Source organism: Muntiacus reevesi, chromosome 5, assembly GCF_963930625.1.
Source record: "Muntiacus reevesi chromosome 5, mMunRee1.1, whole genome shotgun sequence".
Taxonomy (NCBI): Eukaryota; Metazoa; Chordata; class Mammalia; order Artiodactyla; family Cervidae; genus Muntiacus; species Muntiacus reevesi.
Window position 1 is genome coordinate 21,255,615 of NC_089253.1, and position 22,758 is coordinate 21,278,372.

A 22,758-nucleotide genomic window follows, 5' to 3' on the forward strand; every position below is an offset into this window, starting at 1 on the left:
CAGAAATCAAACCAGGGTCTCCTGCATTGCAGGCAGATTCTTTACCAGCTGAGCTACCAGAAAAGTCCAAATCATTATATAGAAAAAGTCAATTCTGTCTTTATAATACAAGTAATGAATAATCTTGAGGCTTTCCAGGTGGCGCTAGTGGTAAAGAACTCGCTGCAATACAGGAAACATAATGAGACCAGGTTTGATCCCTGAGTAGGGAAGATTCCCCTGGAGGAGGGGCTGGCAACCCACTCCAGTATTCTTGCCTAGAGAATCCCATGGACAGAGGAGCCTGGCGGGCTACAGTCCATAGGGTCATAAAGAGTCAGACATGACTGAAGCAATTTAGCATACAAGAACAATGAACAATCTGAATCTTAAAACATTGCAAATCATACAATATCATCACATAGGATAAAAATACTTAGGAAAAAGAAAACGAAAAGATCTGAATTAGAAAACTACAAACACTGCTGAGAATTTTTTTTTTAAATACATGAATGGTGAGAGCATTGCATGTTCATGGATTGAATGAGAGTTCTGTCAAGATGGTGTTCTCAAACTGATCAATAAATGAAACACCCCAGCAAGCTCTTTCAGAGAAATTAATGAATTGATCTAAAATTCATGTGGAAAATGCAAGATTTATGATAGCCAAGACAATTTTGATAAAAGGATCTAGTGATTTTCACTAAGAAGGCAATGAGTAAGAGCCATGTACACTTAGTCATTTCCTTCTGAATATAGTCTCATTTCTCCAGATTCTTTTTCAGTGCCATTCAGCTAGCAACTAGACCCAAAAGTCAGTTGGGACTATGTTCTTGGTTCCACTTAAAAAGACCATTGTAGATGTGTAGACAGAAGAATCCACCTTCCCCAGAAGATGGGACCTATCCTAATTCCTGGAATCTGGGACTATGTTACATAACACAGCAAAAGGTATTTTGTAGATGTGACTCAGTTAAAGACATTAAAATGGGGAGATTATATTGGATTATTCAGGTGGACCCAATCTAACCATGTCTGTATGCTCAGTTGTGGCCAACTCTCTGCGACCCCATGGACTGTAGCCCACCAGGCTCCTGTGTCTATGGGCTTCTCCATGCAAGAACACTGGAGTGGGTAGCTGTTCCCTTCTCCAGGAGGTCTTCCCGATCCAGGGATCAAACCCAGGTCTCCTGCATTGCAAGCATATTCTTTACAGTCTGTTTTTAAAAGGTTGTGTCTGCTTTGATTAAATCACTCGTGACAGAGCTACTTCTTCCCTGGCTTTCTGAAGCAATAAAGGTGGATTTTGTTGTTGTTGAAAAATGAAGAAATGACAAATTAGCTCTGCCTATACAGGGCAGCACTGAAAGGACTTTATAAAATCTACACTTTCTGCTAAGAGAACAAAGAACGACCACCACTCAGCTGCCCAAAGTAAAGAAGTACTAAGTAACCATAATTAAACGTTTCCTGTAATTCCCAGGGGAAGTTGCTATTTGCAGATGATCTTTATTTCAGAATGAAGCATTGATAATAGAGACAGGGGAAATTTTTCAACATTTATCTTTTTAATTCTTGAATCAGTGAGGACAATATCTTGCTGTTTATGGTACAAAACAGCCCTGTCCTAGATATACAAGGGTATACATAAGTCTGTAACATCATTAGCTGCAGTAAAATTACTAGACAGCACAGCAAAGGAGGGTTAACTAAAGATACATTTTAATAAGAAAATGCTTTGAAATAACATGAAGTCAATGGACGTTTGACTGTACAGGTTATTCTGTCAAAATATAAATGTATGTCAGCTTACGTGTGTGAATTACACAGTCAGTTTCAACACAGCCACGTGGCTAGGATTGTGTGAAACAACTCATAAGCCATTCTCTAAGGGGTGTTGTGGAAACTTCCAAAAGTACCCCTGATATTTGGTCAGAGCTAAGAGATAAACTTTAAGGCAATCTTCCAAGTGAATGTAAACTTTTCTAAAGTGGCCTTTCCAGTAAAGGATTACTGTCATGAATACTCTGTACTTTAGAGTGCCGTTGGATATTTTTAGTAGCACGTCATCACACTAATTGTCACTTTTTAAAAATCAGCTTTAAAATCCTGCAATTGTAATTAAAAAAAAATGGGGTGCTTTTATTCTGTAGACTTCGGGCAGGCACTTTCTGTCGATTTTACTGTAAATCCTATTTTCTTCTAATAATTTTTATCTTTAGCTAGAATTGTACTGCTACGATTGTGTTCTAAATACTGTGTTCATATATTGAGAAATAATAATTTGCCTACAATTTGTCTAATTTAAATCTAAGTTGAAAATTTCTTTTTAGGGGTTATTTTCTACAGAAGCATTCAAAATAAATAGTGCTACTCTTTGAGCGTGTTTCAGCATGATGACATTTTTCTGTCTTTTTCCAAAGTAATTTGTAGAGCATGTGAACTAAACTGACTACTGGAGATGTGGATACAGGCCATTAGGAGAGTCCCCTCGTAGTGACCACCTAGTTTCACTTAATTTCCTTCTTAGCCTTATAGCTGGCAGAGACCACCAGGTAATTGTCTGGATTCATGTCCTTAAGGGTTGGAGATTTGCTCTGGACGGGGGATGTCTTGCCATCCACACGGGATATCTGCAGCATCCGGCAGGGGTCATGTTTCAACAAATACCCTGCAAAAGTTTCCCATCCTCCTCCCACGCGGACCATAACATGCTTGTTGTGCAGCATCTGAGGAATGAAAAGAGAGTGAATGAGTGAAATTCTGAGAATTCCTGCAGTATCTCAAATCAGCTTCCAGCCCTAGCGTTGTTACTGTTTTCTGTTTTGTTTTTCAAGCCCCCATTGTTCTTCCACTTCTTGTGCCGTGTCTGAATCAGCATAGAGTTTATGAGAGAAGCTTTGTCTTTTCCATGCAAGTGGATCATGCACGGTTCGCATCCCTGGGTTGCAGCTTTGCCCTGCTGTGGGAATCAGTAGGTACAATCCCCTGTTGGTTCTGTGATTATAGAAGCTCCTTGCTGACACCCGAGGCTGCATCAGAGCCTCCTCATTGTCCCATTTCCAGCTTGCTGCCTCAGATAGCTCCTTTCCCCCCACTTGGTTTTCCCCTCTGAACCAGGACCTAAAAGACCATGGAAATGCCTGCTGTGAAATATATAGAATATAGAATTGGAATAAAGAATACAGATATATACATGTGTGTGTGTGAGTCGCTCAGTCGTGTCTGACTCTCTGCAATCTCATGGACTGTAGCTCGCCAGGCTGGGCTGACCATGGGATTCTCCAGGCAAGAATTCTGGAGTGGGTTGCCATTGCCTTCTCCAAGATCTATACATATATGTATATATTTATATATGTAAATGTATGTGTGTATATTTACAGATATATATGGGTTCCTGGGTGGCTCCGTGGTAAAGAATTCATCTGCCAGTGCAGGAGATGTAGGAGACATGGGTTGGATCCCTGGGTCAGGAAGATCCCTGGAGGAGGAAATGGCAACCCACTCCAGTATTCTTGCCTGGGAAATCCCACGGAGGAGCCTGGTGGGCTACAGTCCATAGGGTCGCAAAGAATCACACAACTGAGTGACTGAGCACACACGTATGCACAAATATACATATATATACACAGATAAATATATATGCATACATTTCATAGTTATTTGATTATACATATATATATATATTTTCCAATTCTATTCCATTATAGTTTAATATATTGAACATAGTTCTCTATGCTGTATAGTCAATCCTTGTTATATGTATTTTTGGAATATAATGTTAATGATCCCACAGATACTCAATGGAAAATGGAATTGAACATGCATTCAGAAAAACTGAAATCTTCCCCAGTCACCCACTGTCGGAGGCTTTTGAGGAAAGATATTATGAAGTGGCCAAATAGTTATGTTTGTCTTTTTCTCATTCTTCCTAATTACCATAGAATTCCTCTTCAAAACATAAACAAACAAAAATCTTACTTTCAGGTGCATGAACCATTTAGAGCTCCAGGTTAACAAGACTACAGACTGAAAAGGTGAAACATATGTGGCTATTTCTGTCTAGTAAAAACATGTCTGAGTTATGGAGGTTTGGCACAGTGAGCCAAAGGTTTGTTCTTGGTAAGAATAATGGGAAGTACCACATGTTCACCAAAGACCCTGCTGACTTGTCTCCTGCCCAAAATATTATGAACAGTAGCAGTATAATCTTGGGAAGGGGATATAGGTTTGGGGGGGGGGGGGTTGGGAAGCAGTTTTCCAGGTCAGGCTTCCCTGGTGGCTCAGACAATAAAGAATCCAACTGCAATGCGGGAGACCTGGGTTTGATCCTGGGTTGGGAAGATCCCCTGGAGAAGGGAAAGGCTACCCACTCCGGTATTCTTGTCTGGATAATTCCATGGACAAAGGAGCCTGGCAGGCTATAGTCCATGGGGTCCCAAAGAGTTGGACACGTCTGAGTGACTTTCACTTGACTTATGGTGCCTCCCAGGTCCCGCCAGTGGTACCATGTTCCTGTCATGTACGATGAAGACAGTGAGACCCAGATCTTTGAATATGATTTCCTGACTCCTAGTCTAGTGCTCTTCCCACAAGGGTTCCTCCTTATAAAATCCATCAGGGCATTTGTAATTTTACTGGCCTATTTTCATTTCACAAGTTCCTGGGTATGTCTCTACTTCCTGTTTTTAAAACTTGGAGTTACTGAGAGAAAAACTGAAAAGGCCAGTTTCAAAATAGCACTTTGACCCTTTCTCTGGTTGTTCCAACAGAGCTGCTTTTGCTTATTGTTGAAGTCCTGGCACCTCCTACCCTTGCAAATTACCTCTAAACATCATTGGCATGAGTGCCCCTGGCAGAATGCCCAAATTCACTTGACTCTCAGCAGTCTGTTTCACCAGAAAGAAACAATCAGTCAGAAGAAGTTTTAAACTATCAGTGAATTCTGGAAAATAGTGACAGAAATGCTTTTCAGCCTGGAGTATATGATCTTTGGGACAAACTGCTTGCCAGTTCTTTCATGAAGCCATAGGATCATAGAAAGTGGATCCAACATGAGACAGAGTCATTCTGAATATGAATAACACAAGAATTAAATTTCTGCCCACCTCGTCTTCCATACTCTTCCTATGGCTAATCAGCAACCTACATTTTGCTAAAGAAAGTCAGTGGTCAAACTGGGCAAGTTTTAATCATGGGATGAAGATAACAGAGCTATAGGTGTTTATAGCCTGATTATAGAGATTTGAATCCTGTGCCTTTTCTTAGAACATGGTCATGGAGAACAGTGTGGAGATTTCTTAAAAAACTGGAAATAGAACTGCCATATGACCCAGCAATACCACTTCTGGGCATACACACTGAGGAATCCAGATCTGAAAGAGACACATGCACCCCAATGTTCATCGCAGCACTGTTTATAATAGCCAGGACATGGAAGCAACCTAGATGCCCATCAGCAGATGAATGGATAAGGAAGCTGTGGTACATATACACCATGGAATATTACTCAGCCGTTAAAAAGAATTCATTTGAATCAGTTCTAATGAGATGGATGAAACTGGAGCCCATTATACAGAGTGAAGTAAGCCAGAAAGATAAAGAACATTACAGTATACTAACACATATATACGGAATTTAGATAGATGGTAGCGATAACCCTATATGCAAAACAGAAAAAGAGACACAGAAGTACAGAACAGACTTTTGAACTCTGGAGGAGAACGTGAGGGTGGGATGTTTTGAAAGAACAGCATGTATATTATCTATGGTGAAACAGACCACCAGCCCAGGTGGGATACATGAGACAAGTGCTCGGGCCTGGTGCACTGGGAGGACCCTGAGGAGTCGGGTGGAGAGGGAGGTGGGATGGGGGATCGGGATGGGGAATACGTGTAACTCTATGGCTGATTCATGTCAATGTATGACAAAACCCACTGAAATGTTGTGAAGTGATTGGCCTCCAACTAATAAAATAATATTTAAAAAAAAAAAAAAAGATTGACAGCAGGAGAAGGGGGCAACAGAGGATGAAATGGTTGGATGGCATCACTGACTCATTGGACATGAATTTGAGTAAACTCGGAGTTGGTGATGGACAGGGAGACCTGGTGTGCTGCAGTCCATGGGGTCACAGAGTCAGACACGACTGAGCCACTGAACTGAGCTGAATACCCTCTAATGGAAAATATTTGAAAGGATATATATGGATAACAATCACTTAGTTGTACACCTAAAACTAACATAGCATTTTAAATTAAATATACTTCACATTTTTATTTTTTTTCTTCCCAACAAGATTATTTTATTTAATTTTTTTCCATTTATTTTTATTAGTTGGAGGCTAATTATGAACTGAACTGAATACCCTATAATAGAAAAAAATTTGAAAAGGATATATATGGATGACAATCACTTAGCTGTACACCTAAAACTAACACAGCATTTTAAATTAACTATACTTCACATTTTTTAAAAAATGAAAAGAAAATAAAGATTTTTGTGAATGCATAAAAAAAAAAAAAAGAACATGGTCAGTCTCAAGAAAAGGAAAAAAAGAAAAAAGAAATGAATGCCCACCTGATGTCCAGAAACAAATTTATTATTGTTTAACCTAAAAACAAATTAACCTGCTAGAAACCAAATTACTCTCAAGTCTTCCTTTTCCTTATAGTATAAAACTATATAAAACTCCAACCTTGGATTAAGTGTATAATCTTCCTAAATCAGGGTTAAGCTGCTGAGCTCTGCTGGAAGAATTCTTTTCACCTCGGAGATTAGTGATATCAGACCAATTACAAATAATTGATCTTTTTTGTTTTGGTCAGTTTCATTTTTTATTCCTCTCTATTATTCTTAAACACACTACATATTTCATCCTCATTAGCCTACCGTGACTCCATCTTTGTCAGACATGGCTTCCTCTCTCTTAGTATCTCCAAGGACTAATTCACTCCAGTCTACATTCATCCTTTCCCCTGCCTTTCCGAAGTCACAGAAAAAAGTCCTTTGGTCCAAGGTCAAGTCCTCTCTGTCCGAATTCACATTACCATTCATGAAGAACCCGGCTACATCAAACATCTTCTCCCTCTTGTCTCCACTTTGTTTTATGATGGTCCTTACACTTCAGGAAATAAATGTAACCAAGCCCTTTCCACTCGTGTACAAAGAAAGCTCTTCTTTTCCATCCCAGTCTACTTTCCTCTCATACCTTCTCCTTACATCTGAGCTTCCTGACAGTTAAGTTTACACTCAGTGTCTTAACTTCTAATTTCCTATTTACTGCCCAACCAACAGTAGACTTGCTTCTGTTTAACTGACTGCATGAGAAAGAAAACCTGACGGCCTCTAGAATTATCAAATCCAATGGATGGTCTTTAATCCTGTTTTTATTGACCATTCAAGTAAGGTATCTGCCAGTATTGACACTCCTTCCTTGAAATTCTCTACTCTTTTACTCTCTATGATAAGACTCTCCTGAATCTCCTGCTACCTGCTTGAGGGATCATCCTCTGCTTCCTTCTGCCTATTTTTAAGTTCTGCTCTTCCAAAAGATTCTGAAGCTTTCTGTCTTTTCTCTACTGCTTTTCTCAGTCTAATTCTCTATGTGCAACCTCATGGTTTTCACTGCCTTCTACTTTTTTTAAGAGCCTCAGAACCAGCAGTAGGGACTATTTATTTATTTATTGGCCATGAAGCATGTGGGATCTTAGGTCCCCAGTCAGGAATTGAACCCACACTCCCAGCATTGGAGGCATGGGGTCTTAACCACTGGACCAGCAGGGAAGTCCCACTAACAGGTATTTTTTGTTTTCCAAACTATAACTTGAGCCCTTGCTTTTTCCTGGAACTTCCAGATGCAAAGGCAGCTTGTCCTTTTCCTTCCACTAGAAGACCACACAAGTCTTTTCTCATAGGATTGGTGACATGAGCATTCTCTCTACCCAGTCAGATACTGAAAGCATTCATTTCTCCCTAAATGTTTCTCAGGATCTTTGCCACCATCGTTTCTGCCTAATTCAGCGCCTCATCTCTTCTCCGGTCAAGTATAGAGCTCTTACTGCCTCCAGCCTAGCTGTGTCCATTCTGTTTAGTCAACTACCACAGAGGGAATTCCAAAAATTCAAGTTTGGTTATCTCTGACCCAAATACTTTCACTACCTCCCCGTCTCCTGTCAGCAGAATCCCTTTATTTGTATATACTACTTTCCACAACCACTCCTGCCAGGCCTCATCCCTTGCCAAAGCTTTGGGACCCACAAAACTTGTAGTTCTGTATTCCCAGATTACCTACTCTTTCTTTCACGATTTTGCCCATTTGCCCTGAAATGTGAAATTCCTTTCTGTGGAATGTCCTTTCTTGTCCTCTTCCTTCATCTAGAAGACCCTGCAAGTCTTTGCTCATAGGGGTGGTAATGTGAACAGTCTCTGTTCCCAGTCAGATACCAAAAACATTCAGTTCCCTGCCTACTGGGGCCACAAACAACCCCCCAATTCAAACATTGCCTCCATCTGAAAAATATTCCATGATCGTCTCCTTCATTGATAAGGGAATCCTTCCTTATGATGTGTCCTGTTTAGTTTACACATGATCTCATTGCTTTGTTCATTCTACCAAATTGTAATTGCTCATTCACCTGTATGTCCCTTTCAACAATACATGAGCTCCCTGAAAACAGTGATGATGTATGATATATTTCCCATGTTTGGACTCTCACAGATGTGAGCTCAGAGCAGTGTCAATACGGTAATCATATAGTACTACTTTTCATGTGTCCTTCCATACTACTTACCATGTCTAACATAAGATATCATTATCAGTATTACTGCCACTTTACAGTTAGTAAAACTGATGCTCTTAGAAGAACTGATACTCATGCAAGATCACAAATCAGTGGCAACACTGGAACAAGAACACTTTTATCTGTTATACCATATCCACAATCCACTTACTCTGTAAAGTGTCTAGATTTGCATTTTCAATCTGCTTAGTGACTTCCAAATCACTAATTTAGCACAAGCAAGGAACTATCAGTGCCAGAAATAGTTATAAGTTGCTTAAGTGGATTAAGTGCTCACTTAATATGATTTATAGTTTTGTTCTAATAAACTCTAAATAAATATTGCATTTAATTTCAGAAAATTAGCCTGTAGTGGCCCTAAGAAATAAATATGTGTCAAGTACAGGTAATAGGATAAAATATATTTATAGATATGTATTTATTTGCATAAGAAGAACTGGGCTTTGATTCTCTGTTCAATGTACATATTACAGCTCCTTTATTTCTGATGCTTCATAATGTTGAACAGTTTTGCATTCTCCATTCCAAAAGATAAATCCTTTTGATTAACAGTGCCAATGTACGTGTGGATTGAATATTCAGCCTAGTTGTCTGTTACTGCATTTCTCTTGAGTAAAGAAAAATAGAGCTGCTACAAGTATCCTCCAACATGCAACTACTGCATGTTGCAAAGCAGTCTTTTTTGCATACTAGGCCTATTCTAACGTTGCTGTTTTCTACCATCAGCCTCATTCCTCACTGTGCCCTTGATTCTAACAAAGGTAAGATGATTCATTACCAACTTAGCAACATCTCTCAATGCTGAAGGGTAAAAGAACAAAACAACAAAAATCTTGTCTCCACATTTTCCCAAAGGCCTTAATAAAGTTTTATAAGCAGAGCTGGGTAATTGTAAAACATTTTAGTTTTTGATGTCTATGAGTGACATACATACCTTGCCCAGGGAAAATAATCAGTAGGCCTCAAAGTTATGTTTTTGTATTTTAAATAATTTTTTCCACTAATGAGAAAAAGATCGCCTGTTCTTATCAAGGACATCTTGCTTTGTGCCTTTGTCCTCCTACAATGTTTAATTATGTATCATTTTCTTAGGAGGCCTCTGGCCATGTGCCAGCGAAAGGGAAACTTTTTCTTAGATGACAAAGAGTCACAGTATTACAGCACCTACTCTGTGCCAGGTAATCTACAATTATACCTTCCTGAAATAAGGAGGATAAAAGACATTGAGGTCACTGGCAATGGTCTCAGTTCACAGATGTACCAATTGGCAGAGTGAGGGTCACACAGGTGATTCCTGAGAGCCAGGCTAGAAATCACATCTCCATTACTCCCAATCTATTCTTCCAAAAATTAATATTCTAAAAATGAATCCAATCTTTAAAGGTGGGAGAATCACTTAATATATTGACCCAGCAGTGGTTTATAACACTCTCAGATAAGTCTTTTGACTTACTGGATTCAGTGCACATCCTGTTAGACTCTGATATGTTAACCTACAGCCCACTTTCTAGTACCATCTTTCAATCTTACTTTCCTAACAGTAAGGTAACAAATTATCCCATAAACAACAATTTCTGTAGCTCATCCAGATACTTAAAGAGAAAAAAAAAATGGGTTGAAAGGAAGTAAGTTAATTCTCCTATATCAACTTACAACATAATGGAAAATTCAAACATTGTAGAAATGATTAATCAAAAGCTTCCTACAAATCTTGAGTTCACGGCATGGGGTCTAGTGGTCTGGTTCTTATGATGTGTGATAACAGGACTTCAGGAAAATTATTTTCCTTTCTAATTATTGGAGCAACAGACTGGAGTCATGTGTAGTTATTAAGAACATAAAGCAAGAAAAAGGATGTATATTTCTTCTTCTTGGGGACATTAATTAGTTATTAAAAACAATTACATCAACTCACTTTTTGTTGACAAGGCACAGTTGATATTTATGTATGGACCACAGAAAATCATATGTTTTACTAAATGAAAAAAAATGGCCCCATAAAACAGTCAGAAAATATTGTGGATTTATTGGTAATGTATTTGTGTTTAGGGTGACTGGGCTACATACAGCTGTTATATCACACAAACCAAAAACAAGCAAAACACCATCAACAAAAAGAACTAACAGAAAATGTCTTTTAGGTAAGCAGAGTTCAAAGTTAAATGCTTTATGTCCTATGTGATAGCTTTATTTCATAAATTCACCAGCAGAGATCTGATTGTGTGTTCACTTCTGTCCTAAATCACCATTCCTGTGAAATGCTTCAGGTGTCACCACCTCATGGGGGAAATACCAACATCTCTCTTTCATTCTGATCTGAGCCTTGTGTCCATGACCTTGAAGACCCAGGGAAGCAAGAGTGTCTGTGTCTGAATTACCAGTGTCCTTAGACCTGGAGGATGTGAAAGCGTTCCAGCGCGACACCCTCACCATCGCTCACACTTCACCCATTCACCCTCCAGTCCAGGAGGAAAATCCGGCCACGCTCCTGCCCTGCCAAGGACCTGTGGGTGATTCTGTACTGTCTCCAGCGTTTCTCGCTATGTTCAGTTCCAGTCCCCCTGAGGAATACGACTCATTCTCATCATCGCAAAAGGCTGTGGGAACAATTCTGGGAAAGCAAGTGTGAGTGTACGAGCAGGCCTGGGCGAGTGTGTTTGTGTGTGTAGGGCCGCAACAGAATCTTGCATATCTAGGATGGGTAGAACTACACGTAATTTGAAGAGACAATTTGTGAATGAGTCTGATACCTGCCTCCCTTACCTCTGTCCCTCTCCTGCCCCCAGGAGAACAGCCGGCCTGAGTCACCAAGCACTTTAGAGTCCTGCTGTTACTCTTCTTCCCACCTTCTTTCTCACCATGCCTGCACGATCACATACTGTTGTGCAGGTTGTACACTGCACAACCCTGCAGCTATACTAGGGCGCTATTTTTCTGTGCCCATAACCACCCTCCAAATTATTCACCCAGCAATTATTCTGAACTCCTCAGAATACCCTGAAAGGTTCATGCGTTTCTACATGTAGAGGATTGTTCCGGATTCACCAGGAGAATCAAAGTAGGTCTCTTCAGTTGACCATTCAACAAATATTTGTTGAGTGCCAGACAAGTTTATTCCTTGCTAAATTTTATACGCTGAGGACCTAGGACAGTGGAAAGTACACAAAGGACACTCAAAAAATGCTTGTTAAGTGGATGAATGAACAATGTTAACACTTGCTAATGCTCCACCCAGGTGTTGCTGCCTTTATGGAATATTTTTGCATTGTTTGACCTTTAGATTAGCTTCTTTGGATCTTGAGATTTTCTTGCACAGATCTCAAGCAAAGTACCTAGAATACTTTATTGTCTTATTTCTTGACCTTCTTTCTGACCACCCTAAAGGATCACATCCTATTTAGCTTTCTGATCAGTCGCTCAGTCGTGTCCAACTCTTTGCGGCCCCATGGACTGTAGCCAGCCAGGCTCCTCTGTTTGTGGAATTCTCCAAGCAAGAATACTGGAGTGGGTTGCCATTTCCTTCTCCAGGGATCTTCCTGACCCAGGGATTAAATGGGGGTCTCCTGCATTGCAGGCAGATTCTTTACAGTCTGAGCCACCAGGGAAGCTGTCAGCTTTGTATATATGGCAACTATTATCATATGTAATATGTAAAAGACAAGAGTTATTCATGGAAAGATTAGAAAAAAGATAAGACAAAATGCTTTGTCTTTAACAGAAAGAGTAAAAAAAAAAAAAAAAAACAGGTTGTGAATGATAATCCACATCAAATATTGCTTAGAGAATTCCTTTGAGACAGATTTGGGGTAAGAGTATGAAGCTTTAACAGGGATCATATTTTTTTTTTACATATTCTTTAACCCTTTTATTTTTCCCAAATTATTAGTTGCTATTATTATTTAAACTTTTTATTTTATACTGGGATATAGAGATGGTTGGGCTTCCGAGGTAGTGTTAGTGATAAAGAACCTGCCTGCCAATGCAGGAGATGTAAGAGACCTGGGTTTGATCCCTGGGTGGGGAAGATCCCCTGGAGGAGGGCATGGCAACCCTCTCCAGTATTCTTGCCGGGAGAACCCCATGGACAGAGGAGCCTGGAGGGCTAATGTCCACTGGGTTGCAAAGAGGTGGACACGACAGAAGTGACTTTAGCATGCACACATAGAGATGGTTGGTGGCATCACTGACCCAGTGGGCATGAACTGAGGAAACTCGGGAGACAGTGAAGGACAGGGAAGCGTGGCGTGCTGCGGTCCATGGGGTCGCAAAGAGCTGGACACAACTGAGCAGCTGAACAACAATAAATAGGTGATTAAGCATGCTGTGATGGTTTGGGGTGGACAGTAAAGTGACTTAGCCACACATATCCATGCATCCATTCTCCCCCAAACGTCCCTCCCATCCAGGCTGCCACGTAACATTAAGGAGAGCTCCGTGTGCTCTACAGTAGGTCCTGGTTGGCTAACAGGGGTCATATTTGAAAAGGGGATATTGTGTTGAGAGTCAATAGAGCAATGAACAGGAGAGAAAGCACAAAGGGAAAGATGGAGAGAAGAAGGAAGTGTCCTGAATGAATCCGGAAGTATATGACTCTCTTCATTGTCTCCCTTCACAAGTTCTCATAACACTGGGAATGCATAGTTTTTAAAATATTTTTCACTACAGTAACAAACTGCTTGATACAATTTTCACCCCCTCCTCTTTCTCTTTCAATGCCTACGTGTTTGGAGTCACTCTCATTAAGCCCTTCCCTAATCAACTGACCAGACAGGCTCGTATTTTTGCCCAATCTGTGAACTGCTCTCCATCTGAGCCATCCTTTTAAGAGGCAACCATCTCTGATGCCAACTGAGGAGAGGAGACAACCCTCCTGAATTTAGATCAGTTTGGCTTCCTGGGACATTATGTGCTTCCTAAACGTCCTTGTCAACCCTGTTCATGGTATGTTTTTACAAGCCATCATAACTTGAGTGAAAATATTGTTTTTAGAATGCAGTCATTTGCTCTCCAGAGAAAGAGTGTTAAATTAATTTATAGGACAACAGACTCTGTCTTCATCTAATATTCTCCTGAAATGGCATATGCTGAAAATTGGGCAACTGGGAATTCAGTTCTCTGCCTGAGGTACCGACACCTGGAGGAGTGAAACGGCAGGTGTGCAATCCCTGGTGTGTCATGTTGAAATGTCGAAACCTCCATCTTCAAGATAAGTGATGACGTTACCTATGAATAGGGCAACAGAGGCTTTCTTAACCACAGGTGACATGTGAAGCCTCCTTTTTGTCAAAGGTTGGGGGTTCATCTCAACTTCTCTGGCTATTTGAAATTAGAAATGGTTAAATACTACCCAATCAATGAGCTTCTGGAATTATCTCTTTATTGATTACAAAGCATTTTTCATATTTATTGTCTCATTTTTACCTACCTAGTCGTCCCTTGGTTTATTATGCCATTTTCTTAGAAAACACTTGAGATCTGAACAACAGTCACTAGAGCAGAAACTCTGTTTCGTCTTTACCAGACTGCCTAGGTATGGTACCACTAACTAGCCGTACAACCCTAAGACATTACTTAATCTCTCTCTGCTTCAGTTTCTCATCAGTGAAATGATTATACTTTAGAGTGATTTGGATAAATATATTAATGTATGTAAGCATGCAGCCACATTGCCTGACGCGTGATACTCAATGGCAACCTGCTATTATTATAATTATTATCAAAAGAATAATACTGTTATAGTGATGATGATGATGATGATGGTGATGATAAACTTATGGATTTTATTTCAGTTAGTTCTTGGAGCTGCTCTAAGCATCTTGGATTATTATTGATATTTACAAATGAGAAAATGATAGCTCAGAAAAGTCAAGTGAATTGCTCAAAGTCACTTAGCTAGAAAGTGACAAAGTTTAGATTTGAACTTGGGTTTCTCTGACCTCAAAGGCAATACTCATTACCACTAAACTATACCCCCGAAAGGTGCTTCACCAGGAGTCACGGTTGTCTGGGTTCTTATCTAGACTCTTCCCTTGGACAATACCTCTTTTCTTTAGGAATAGCTGCTGCCAATTTATAATGTCTCCATTCATGATCATATCAAGACCCAGAACAGAATAAGGAACTTAATACATGCTTGGAAGAATTTATTTCAAATTGAACCTGATTGTTTAACCCATAGAAAAGTACTGAAACTCAGGCACACTATCTACTTAGGGCTTTGTCCTGGGCCTGAACTCTGAAAGTAAACTGCAGAGCAGAGACCTCTGACAGCTTGCAAAATACTTTCACTTAAATCATTTTGTTTTGTTATCACACCTGCCCAGTGGTTTGAGAGGTTAATATTACTGTTTCCATTGCACAAATGCAGAAAGTTTCTCCCCTGGTAGCTCAGATGGTAAAAAATCTCCCTGCAATGCAAGAGACCCAGGTTTGATCCCCGAGTCAGGAAGATCCCCTGGAGATGGGAATGGCAACCCACTCCAGTGTTCTTGCCTGGAGAATCCCCTGGACAGACTACGGGGTCACAAAGAGTCGGACACAACTGAGACTAACGTTTTCACTTTCAGAGAGGTTAGGTGGGTACAAGAACACAGACCTAGTCTTCTGATCCCCAGTTTTGTGATTGTTTTGTCTTCAGTAATAACATATACCAGGGGGAATATAATCCCCAAGCCCTTACTTGAAGGGTGAACTGCTGCAGTGTCCTAAATGGTAAGAGCCAATCATCCAGCGTGAACAGGGCCTTGAATCCAAAACCCTCCGGCTCTTAAGGCTGGCCAGAAAAAAAACCTTTGGCCTACTTCTGTAGTTTCCTTCTGGAGGGGTAAAAAGCTTAATCCTCAGACTCAATATGGACAAATGACTCTCAGTAACTTCTTTCTAGAAGCAAACGGGAGAAGAGCAACTAGCCGATGAATGCAATGATCAACTGGCAAAAAGTCCCCTCTGCATATGTCAGGAAATATGTGTAGGCGCACCTACAGCCAACTGCCTGTCAGTTCCCATCTCCTCATTATGTAAGGTCTCCATTTGCCCACTTCTGCACCGAATGAAACTGAGAATCCTTAGCTGCAATCTAATTACCAGTCTGTGGCACCATTTCAGACATGGAAGGCAAAGTTATGATAAATATTTAATAGGACACTCAGCACAGTGAAAGCAATGAGCTGGAAAATGCTGGCGCTGGAAATGCACAGTTGTCTAGAGGGAGGATTTGTAGCTGGGATGTCTCCAACTGAAACTAGACTTCATCCACCCAAAGGATGCAACAACTATCCAGGAAGGGGACGTGGGCTCCAAGAGGCAATGAAAACCCAGCCCTTCCATTAATCAAATGGGGTCATGTTGACTCAGTCTGAACTCGCATTCTCTCTTCTAAACACCTTTACCAAAAGCCAACAGACTAGAATCAGTGCTGGGAGAGCCAAAGGTTAACATTTGCTGACAACGATGTACACCACTGGTTTCCAACCTGATGACCTCCAGGTCCTGAAAAGTAACAACAGTGTCTGGAATCTAGACGCTGGAAAAGTTACTACTTTGTCACTGGTTTTAATGTATCTTCAGTATTTTGGTAGATCCATTAAAACAGAAAACAAAGTATTACTAAATACATTCAGATCTTTTATGTTGACAAAATACTTGAAAACACAAGTCTCCTTTCTCTAAAAGCCCCATTGAAATGAAAGGCAGATATAAAAATGTTTTGAAGCCACCAAGGCAAAGAACATCGAAAGGATGTAACAGAAGACAAGAAGGGTCAAAGACAGTTTTAGAAGATAGAAAAAAGGTAAGTGAGTCATAACTGACTAAAGGTGGAGAGAGCTGAAACTAAAAACCTGAAGTGATAGCTGACATAAAAAAGCAAGTCAGATTATGCCTTTAAACTCAGGTTTTAAAATCATCAGGCACTTCCAGCAGGTAAGGAAAGAAATGTAGCTAAAAGAAAGGGGATAATTGACTGAAAATCAGTATAAGGATCAGTTAAGAACTGACACTTTTGAACTGTGGTGTTGGAGAAGACTCTTGAGAGTCCCTTGGACAGCAAGGAGATCCAACCAATCCATCCTAAAGGAAATCAGTCCTGAATATTCATTGGAAGAACTGATGCTGAAGCTGAAACTCCAATACTTTAGCCACCTGATGTGAAGAACTAACTCATCTGAAAAGACCCTGATGCTGGGAAAGATTGAAGGTGGGAGGAGAAGGGGATGACTGAGGATGAGATGGTTGGATGGCATCACCGACTCAATGGGCATGAGTTTGAGTAAACTCCGGGAGTTGGTGATGGACAGGGAGGCCTGGTGTGCTGCCGTTCAAGGGGTCGCAAAGAGTCAGACATGACTGAGCGACTGAACTCAACTGATCCCAGATTTACTGCATCCCATGCCAGATGTGCTATGCTGTGACTATTCCCCTGGTACCAATGACCACACCATCACAGCAGGAGACTGAAGGTTCATCTTTGTAGGAACTGAATCAGAAATGACTAGGGGATGACTCAGGCACAGGATGGAGAGATGGACAGATAGACGATAAAGGCAATCCAGCAAAGATTTCATTGTAGAACCAGATGGCAGTTCGATGGGTAAGACTTTTCTGTATTGCTTCAATTTTTTTTCACAATAAAATGTGGGAGGAAAAATCCATCCCGAATCTGAATCCAATCTGTTCTCAGCATCGCCGCTGCCGCCTCCCTCATCCCAAGTTTCCCTCATCTCACCTGGATCGCTGCAATAACCTTCCAACTGCTCTTCCTGCTCCTGTTCCGCCTGTCGGTACATTCTCAGCAGAGAAACTAGAGGGATCTTATTCAAACAGAAGTCACCTCAGGCCACACCTCCACTCAAAACCCTGTGTGGCTCCTCATTTTACCGGGAACCCACTACAGAGTCCTTCCAAAGGCCTCCAAGTTCCTGCGTGACCCAGACTCCTGTTACCGCTCCGACTGCATGTGATACCAGTGGACCCTTCACACGCTATGAGGCAGCCACTCCGGCATCCTTGCTATTTCTCGGACACTCCAGGCCTCTCCAGGCACACTCTTGACTTAGTGTTCCTCCTGGCAGAGGAACTAGACAACTGGAGGGCTAGCTCTGCCCCTCTATGACCTTGCTAATCTCTCATCTGCTCGATGAGCCTGCCCTGTGTCACTCTCAGTGAAAAGCAATTAAAGTGAAAGTGTGAGTTGCTCAGTCGTGTCCAGCTCTTTGCGACCCCACAGACTACCTCCCCAGGTTCCTCTGTCCATGGGATTTCTCAGGCAAGAATCCTGGAGCAGGTTGCCATCTCCTTCTCCAGGGGATCTTCGGGGATTGAACTCGGGTCTCCTGGATCGCAGGCAGATCCCTTACCATCTGAGCCACCAGGGAAGCCAATTACTCTTAAGGGGAAGGGATAACTGGGGAGTCTGGGATGGACATGAACACACGACTGTATTTAAAATGGATAACCAACGAGGTCCTACTGCATAGCACGGGGAACTCTGCTCAATTTTATGTGGTAGTCTGGATGGGAGGGGAGTTTGGGGGAGAATGGGTACATGTATACATACGGCTGAGTCCCTTTGCTATTCAACTGAACCATCACAATATTGTTGGCTACACCTCAATACAAAATGTTTTTGGGTCTTCCCAGTGCACCAGGCCCGAGCACTTGTCTCATGCATCCAGCCTGGGCTGGTGATCTGTTTCACCCGAGATAATATACATGTTTCGATGCTGTTCTCTCGAAACATCCCACCCTCGCCTTCTCCCACAGAGTCCAAAATTCTGTTCTGTACATCTGTGTCTCTTTTTCTGTTTTGCATATACCCAGAGGAATCAAGTAGAGAGGGAGGTGGGAGGGGGGATCGGGATGGGGAATACATGTAAATCCATGGCTGATTCATGTCAATGTATGACAAAAACCACTACAATATTGTAAGGTAATTAGCCTCCAACTAATAAAAATAAATGGGAAAAAAAATGTTTTTGGTGCTAAAGACTGTGCTTTCACTCCAGGGGGATGCAGGTTGGATCCCTGGTCAGGGGACAAAGATCCCACATGACACAAGGCCAAAGTAAAAAGTAAATAAATAAATTGGGCCAAGATACTAAAAAATCAAAAAAGTCCAAATAAAAATAAAAACTCCTGCAGTCTCTACCCTCAGCACTCCCAGCTTGCCTTACTTTGACCTAGTTTTCCTTTCCTGCCCCAGCAGGACATTTGTCACTTTATAGCAAGCTCTAGAACTTACATATTTATTCTGTCTATTGGACCCATCTCAACTAGGATTGCTAGATTTATCAACATAAAAATACAGGACACCCAGTTAAGTCTGAATTTCAAATGAGCAACCACTCAATCTAAGTACATCCCCTGCAATGTTTAGCACATATTCATACTAAAAGGTATTGTTGTTTATCTGAAATTCAAATGAAACTGAGCATCCTGTAATTGATCTGGTGACCCTACACACACACACACACACACACACACACACACACACACACACACACACACTCACAGGAATATGAGGTCCTCAAGGAAGCCAGGGGTCCTCTGCTTTGTTCTGATATAGCCTCAACTCCCAGAACACTGCAGGTTTCAGGGTATATGTTGATTAAATATACACTGGATGAATGAATGATTGCATTTTTCTCAGGATGTGCACTAAGAAAACAAGAAAGTAATCCTCAGAAGATGTGTGATGTAGGAAACAGGAAACCCAACATCAAAACAAGTTTTTAAAATGTCTCAGATGATGCTGTGAGGCTGACCTGCAGTTGGAGGATACACATGGAGGGACCAGAAAGAAACCAGTAGGTGAACTGGAGTGTCTGCCTGTGACATCATGGTGATGGGCTTCCCAGTTCTCTCAAGGGATCAGATAGGGGTTTTTAATTATACTTAGGCCAAAAAATAAGACACTATCAACCTCAAGCAAAATAAAAATGGTTATGAAAAAGCAAAGTAATTGCGACCCACTACAGTATTTATGTGACAGTTACAAAGCAAATACCTAATAGAGTACTGATTTGACCATCGGTGTGGTATCATCCCAGCAAATAAGAGGAAAGGAAGATGTGTGAAGTGGGGTTAAGGGGAACAGAAAGTTGCTAAATCACCGTCTTCTCACTCTTGCTACCTTGGTGTTTATGGGTAGACCACAGAAAATGTCTAACATTTAAAAACTAAGGAAGAACAGCTTAATTACCTAGTTTAGAAATTTGGAGACAAACGAAAGAAGAAATAGCTTCCAGAGGTAAAGCTAGTTGCATCTAGAGAGAACTCAGGGGAAGAAAAGAGTGGAAAGGCTGAAGAGGGATGGGGCAGTTTTGCTGTTTTCTGTCATAACTCTTTCAGCACCATTTTATTGACCATATATATGTGTGTGTGTCTGTGTTCACAAAAATTAAAATTTCATTTAAAATCCTCAGTTCTGCTACTTAGGAAACAAAAACAAAAAGGGAAACATAGAATTTCCAGAACACCAACATAGGAAAAATATCCACACATTATTTTAATGTCATGAAACCTTTATACTTTTGCAAACTCGCTGACAGGCTCATATACTTCACTATAAGCAGATGCAGTTTTACCTGAAACCACTACACATTTAATTGTGATTTATTTTCCCTTTTGACATACTTCAGGAGTACTAGGTAATGGAAGACAATTCAGAGTTGAGGTCCAACCTGGCTACCTAATTGCAAATGTTTACTAACATTTCATTAGGACTTTTTCACTTACAAAATCCTTTGCACCACCATTTCATTTGATTCTCCAATGGTCCTTTAAAAATTATTTTCATATTATTCATATTTGGATTTCTCCCAACATTAAACAACATCATCATAAAATTCTCAGATAAGATGGTGATGTGAACTCAGGAAGGAAAAGCTCTGGCATTTGCATTGTTTCCCTATAGTTTGTTGTAAACTCTCCTGTTCCTGCTGACTCTAGAGCTATTATAAGTCTACATTTATAAGCCTTAGCATTTCTCTTCCAGAAGATTTCTCTCCAAGATCATGATCCCTGATCCTTCCTGCTTCTCCCTCCACTCTGGTAAGATGCCAGTCACTGCCTTGCCTACTGGCTTCCCTGATAGCTCAGTTGGTAAAGAATCTGCCTACAATGCAGGATACCCTGGTTCAATTCCTGGGTCAGGAAGATCCCCTGGAGAAGGAATAGGCTACCCACTCCAGTATTCTTGGGCTTCCCTGGTGGCTCAGCTGGTAAAGAATCTGCTTGCAATGTGGGAGACCTGGGTTTGATCCCTGGGTTGGGAAGATCCCCTGGAGAAGGGAAAGGCTACCCACTCCAGTCTTCTGGCCTGGAGAATTCCATGGACAGTCCATGGAGTGGCATAAGAGTCAGACACGACCGAGCAACGTTCAGTTCACTTTTCCTTGCCTGTGACCCTCACTATCTCCCAAACCTTCTCGGAGGCACAGAGACACAGAGGCATTGCTCTTCCTTTCAGTTTTTCATGCTATTTAAACTATTCAAGAGCAGAGAAGAAAAATATGCACCGATCTCACCAATATATAGGGACTTCCCGGTGACTCAGGGGTAAAGAACCCGCCTGGCAATACAGGAGCTGTAAGAGACCCGGGTTCGATCCCTGGATTGGGAGGATCCCCTGGAGAAGGAATGGCACCCCACTCCAGTATTCTTGCCTGGAGAATCCAGGGACAGAGGAGCCTGGAGGGCTCCTTTCTACCTTTTCTTTTCTTTTCTTTTCTATTGGAATGCAATTGCTTTACAATGTTATGTTAGTTTCTGCTGTACAACATCACGAATCAGCCATAGGAATACATATATCTCCTCCCTCCTAAGCCTCCCATGCACCCCCCATTCCACCCCTGTAGGTCATCACAAAGCACCAAGCTGAGCTCCTTGTGAATATGGCATTTTAAAAACCCTTCGTCTTTCTCTTCCACAGTTACACTCCTTGCTACGTGTTTTAAATAGACTGTGTTATTCTGAACTCGAAAATCTCTCTTCACTGAATATTCTATTTTCAGCCTTCATTTTCCAATAGAAGGAGGTGAAGTTTAGAGCTCACTTCCAAATTATTCAGTCTTCCTAAAGACCAAGTGCAGAACAATTAAACAATTCATACTGACTGGGTCTATCCATCCTTGCTTCAGGGACTGGTCACGTGTTAACTTATAAATGAGCCTACTGTTCCCTAGGGCCACTCCAAGGTCCCCATAGGGAGAATGATGCAAACTCTCTTGATAAAAGTCGCACATAACTAATATCCTAGGAAAGGATCATCTGCCACTGCTCAAATTCATTGTTTTCAGACAAGAACTTCCAAAGCTTGCATATTTTCTTTGCCCTCAAATTCATCTGCCTTCAAGAATTCAGGTATCTCTTTTTCTCTCTCAGTTTACATGAAATTTTTCACCAGTCCATCTTTCTTGGCACATTTCCATAATTTTATATCTCTTCTCCCAGTTCTGTAATTTTCTCATGACTTTTAAAAGTCTTTCATATGTGCATGTATGTGTGTGAGAGATGTGTGTACAGGTGTGTTACAGCGATAAAATGTACAGCAATGATTTTAACACATTTATCCCATCTGATATGCATATATATACATCCATTACCATGTCTTTTTTTTCTTCAACTATTGTTAAGGAGACATCGTTTGTCTAACTAGAGCCTGGCTGACACAATGGAGTACTTTCCGTCTAGTTTAGTCCATCGCTCTTAAATAATGTGAATTTTCTTATCACAAAACCCACAGAACAATTCTTCAGCCATGTGGGTTCCTTGGCTACTTGCTTCTCTCTCCTCAACAACCCACTGCCATGTGATGACACATTCCTGTTGTATTGGGTTGACCAAAATATTCATTTGGGTTTTTCTGTATCATCTTATGGAGAAAACCCAAGTAAACTTTTTTGGTCAACCCAATACAAGTATCTTCCTATATGTCAAGAACTTACCTGCATAGTTTTACCTCTCTCTGCATGTCAATGAG

General features: G+C 41.0%; 1 protein-coding gene across 3 annotated transcripts in view; it reads right to left on the minus strand.

Moving 5' to 3' along the window:
* Positions 1-400: 400 nt before the first annotated feature.
* The window catches only part of GAS2 (growth arrest specific 2), a 169,541-nt gene continuing 147,183 nt past the window's right edge, over positions 401-22,758 (minus strand). For 2 of the 3 annotated variants that reach the window (XM_065937225.1, XM_065937226.1), the window contains exon 8: positions 402-2,708. In XM_065937225.1, coding sequence (XP_065793297.1) covers positions 2,490-2,708 — 219 coding nt within the window. In that variant the 3' untranslated portion in view covers positions 402-2,489. Of the gene's footprint in view, positions 2,709-22,758 lie in introns of all 3 variants that reach the window. The other variant, XM_065937228.1, reaches the window with a different exon arrangement.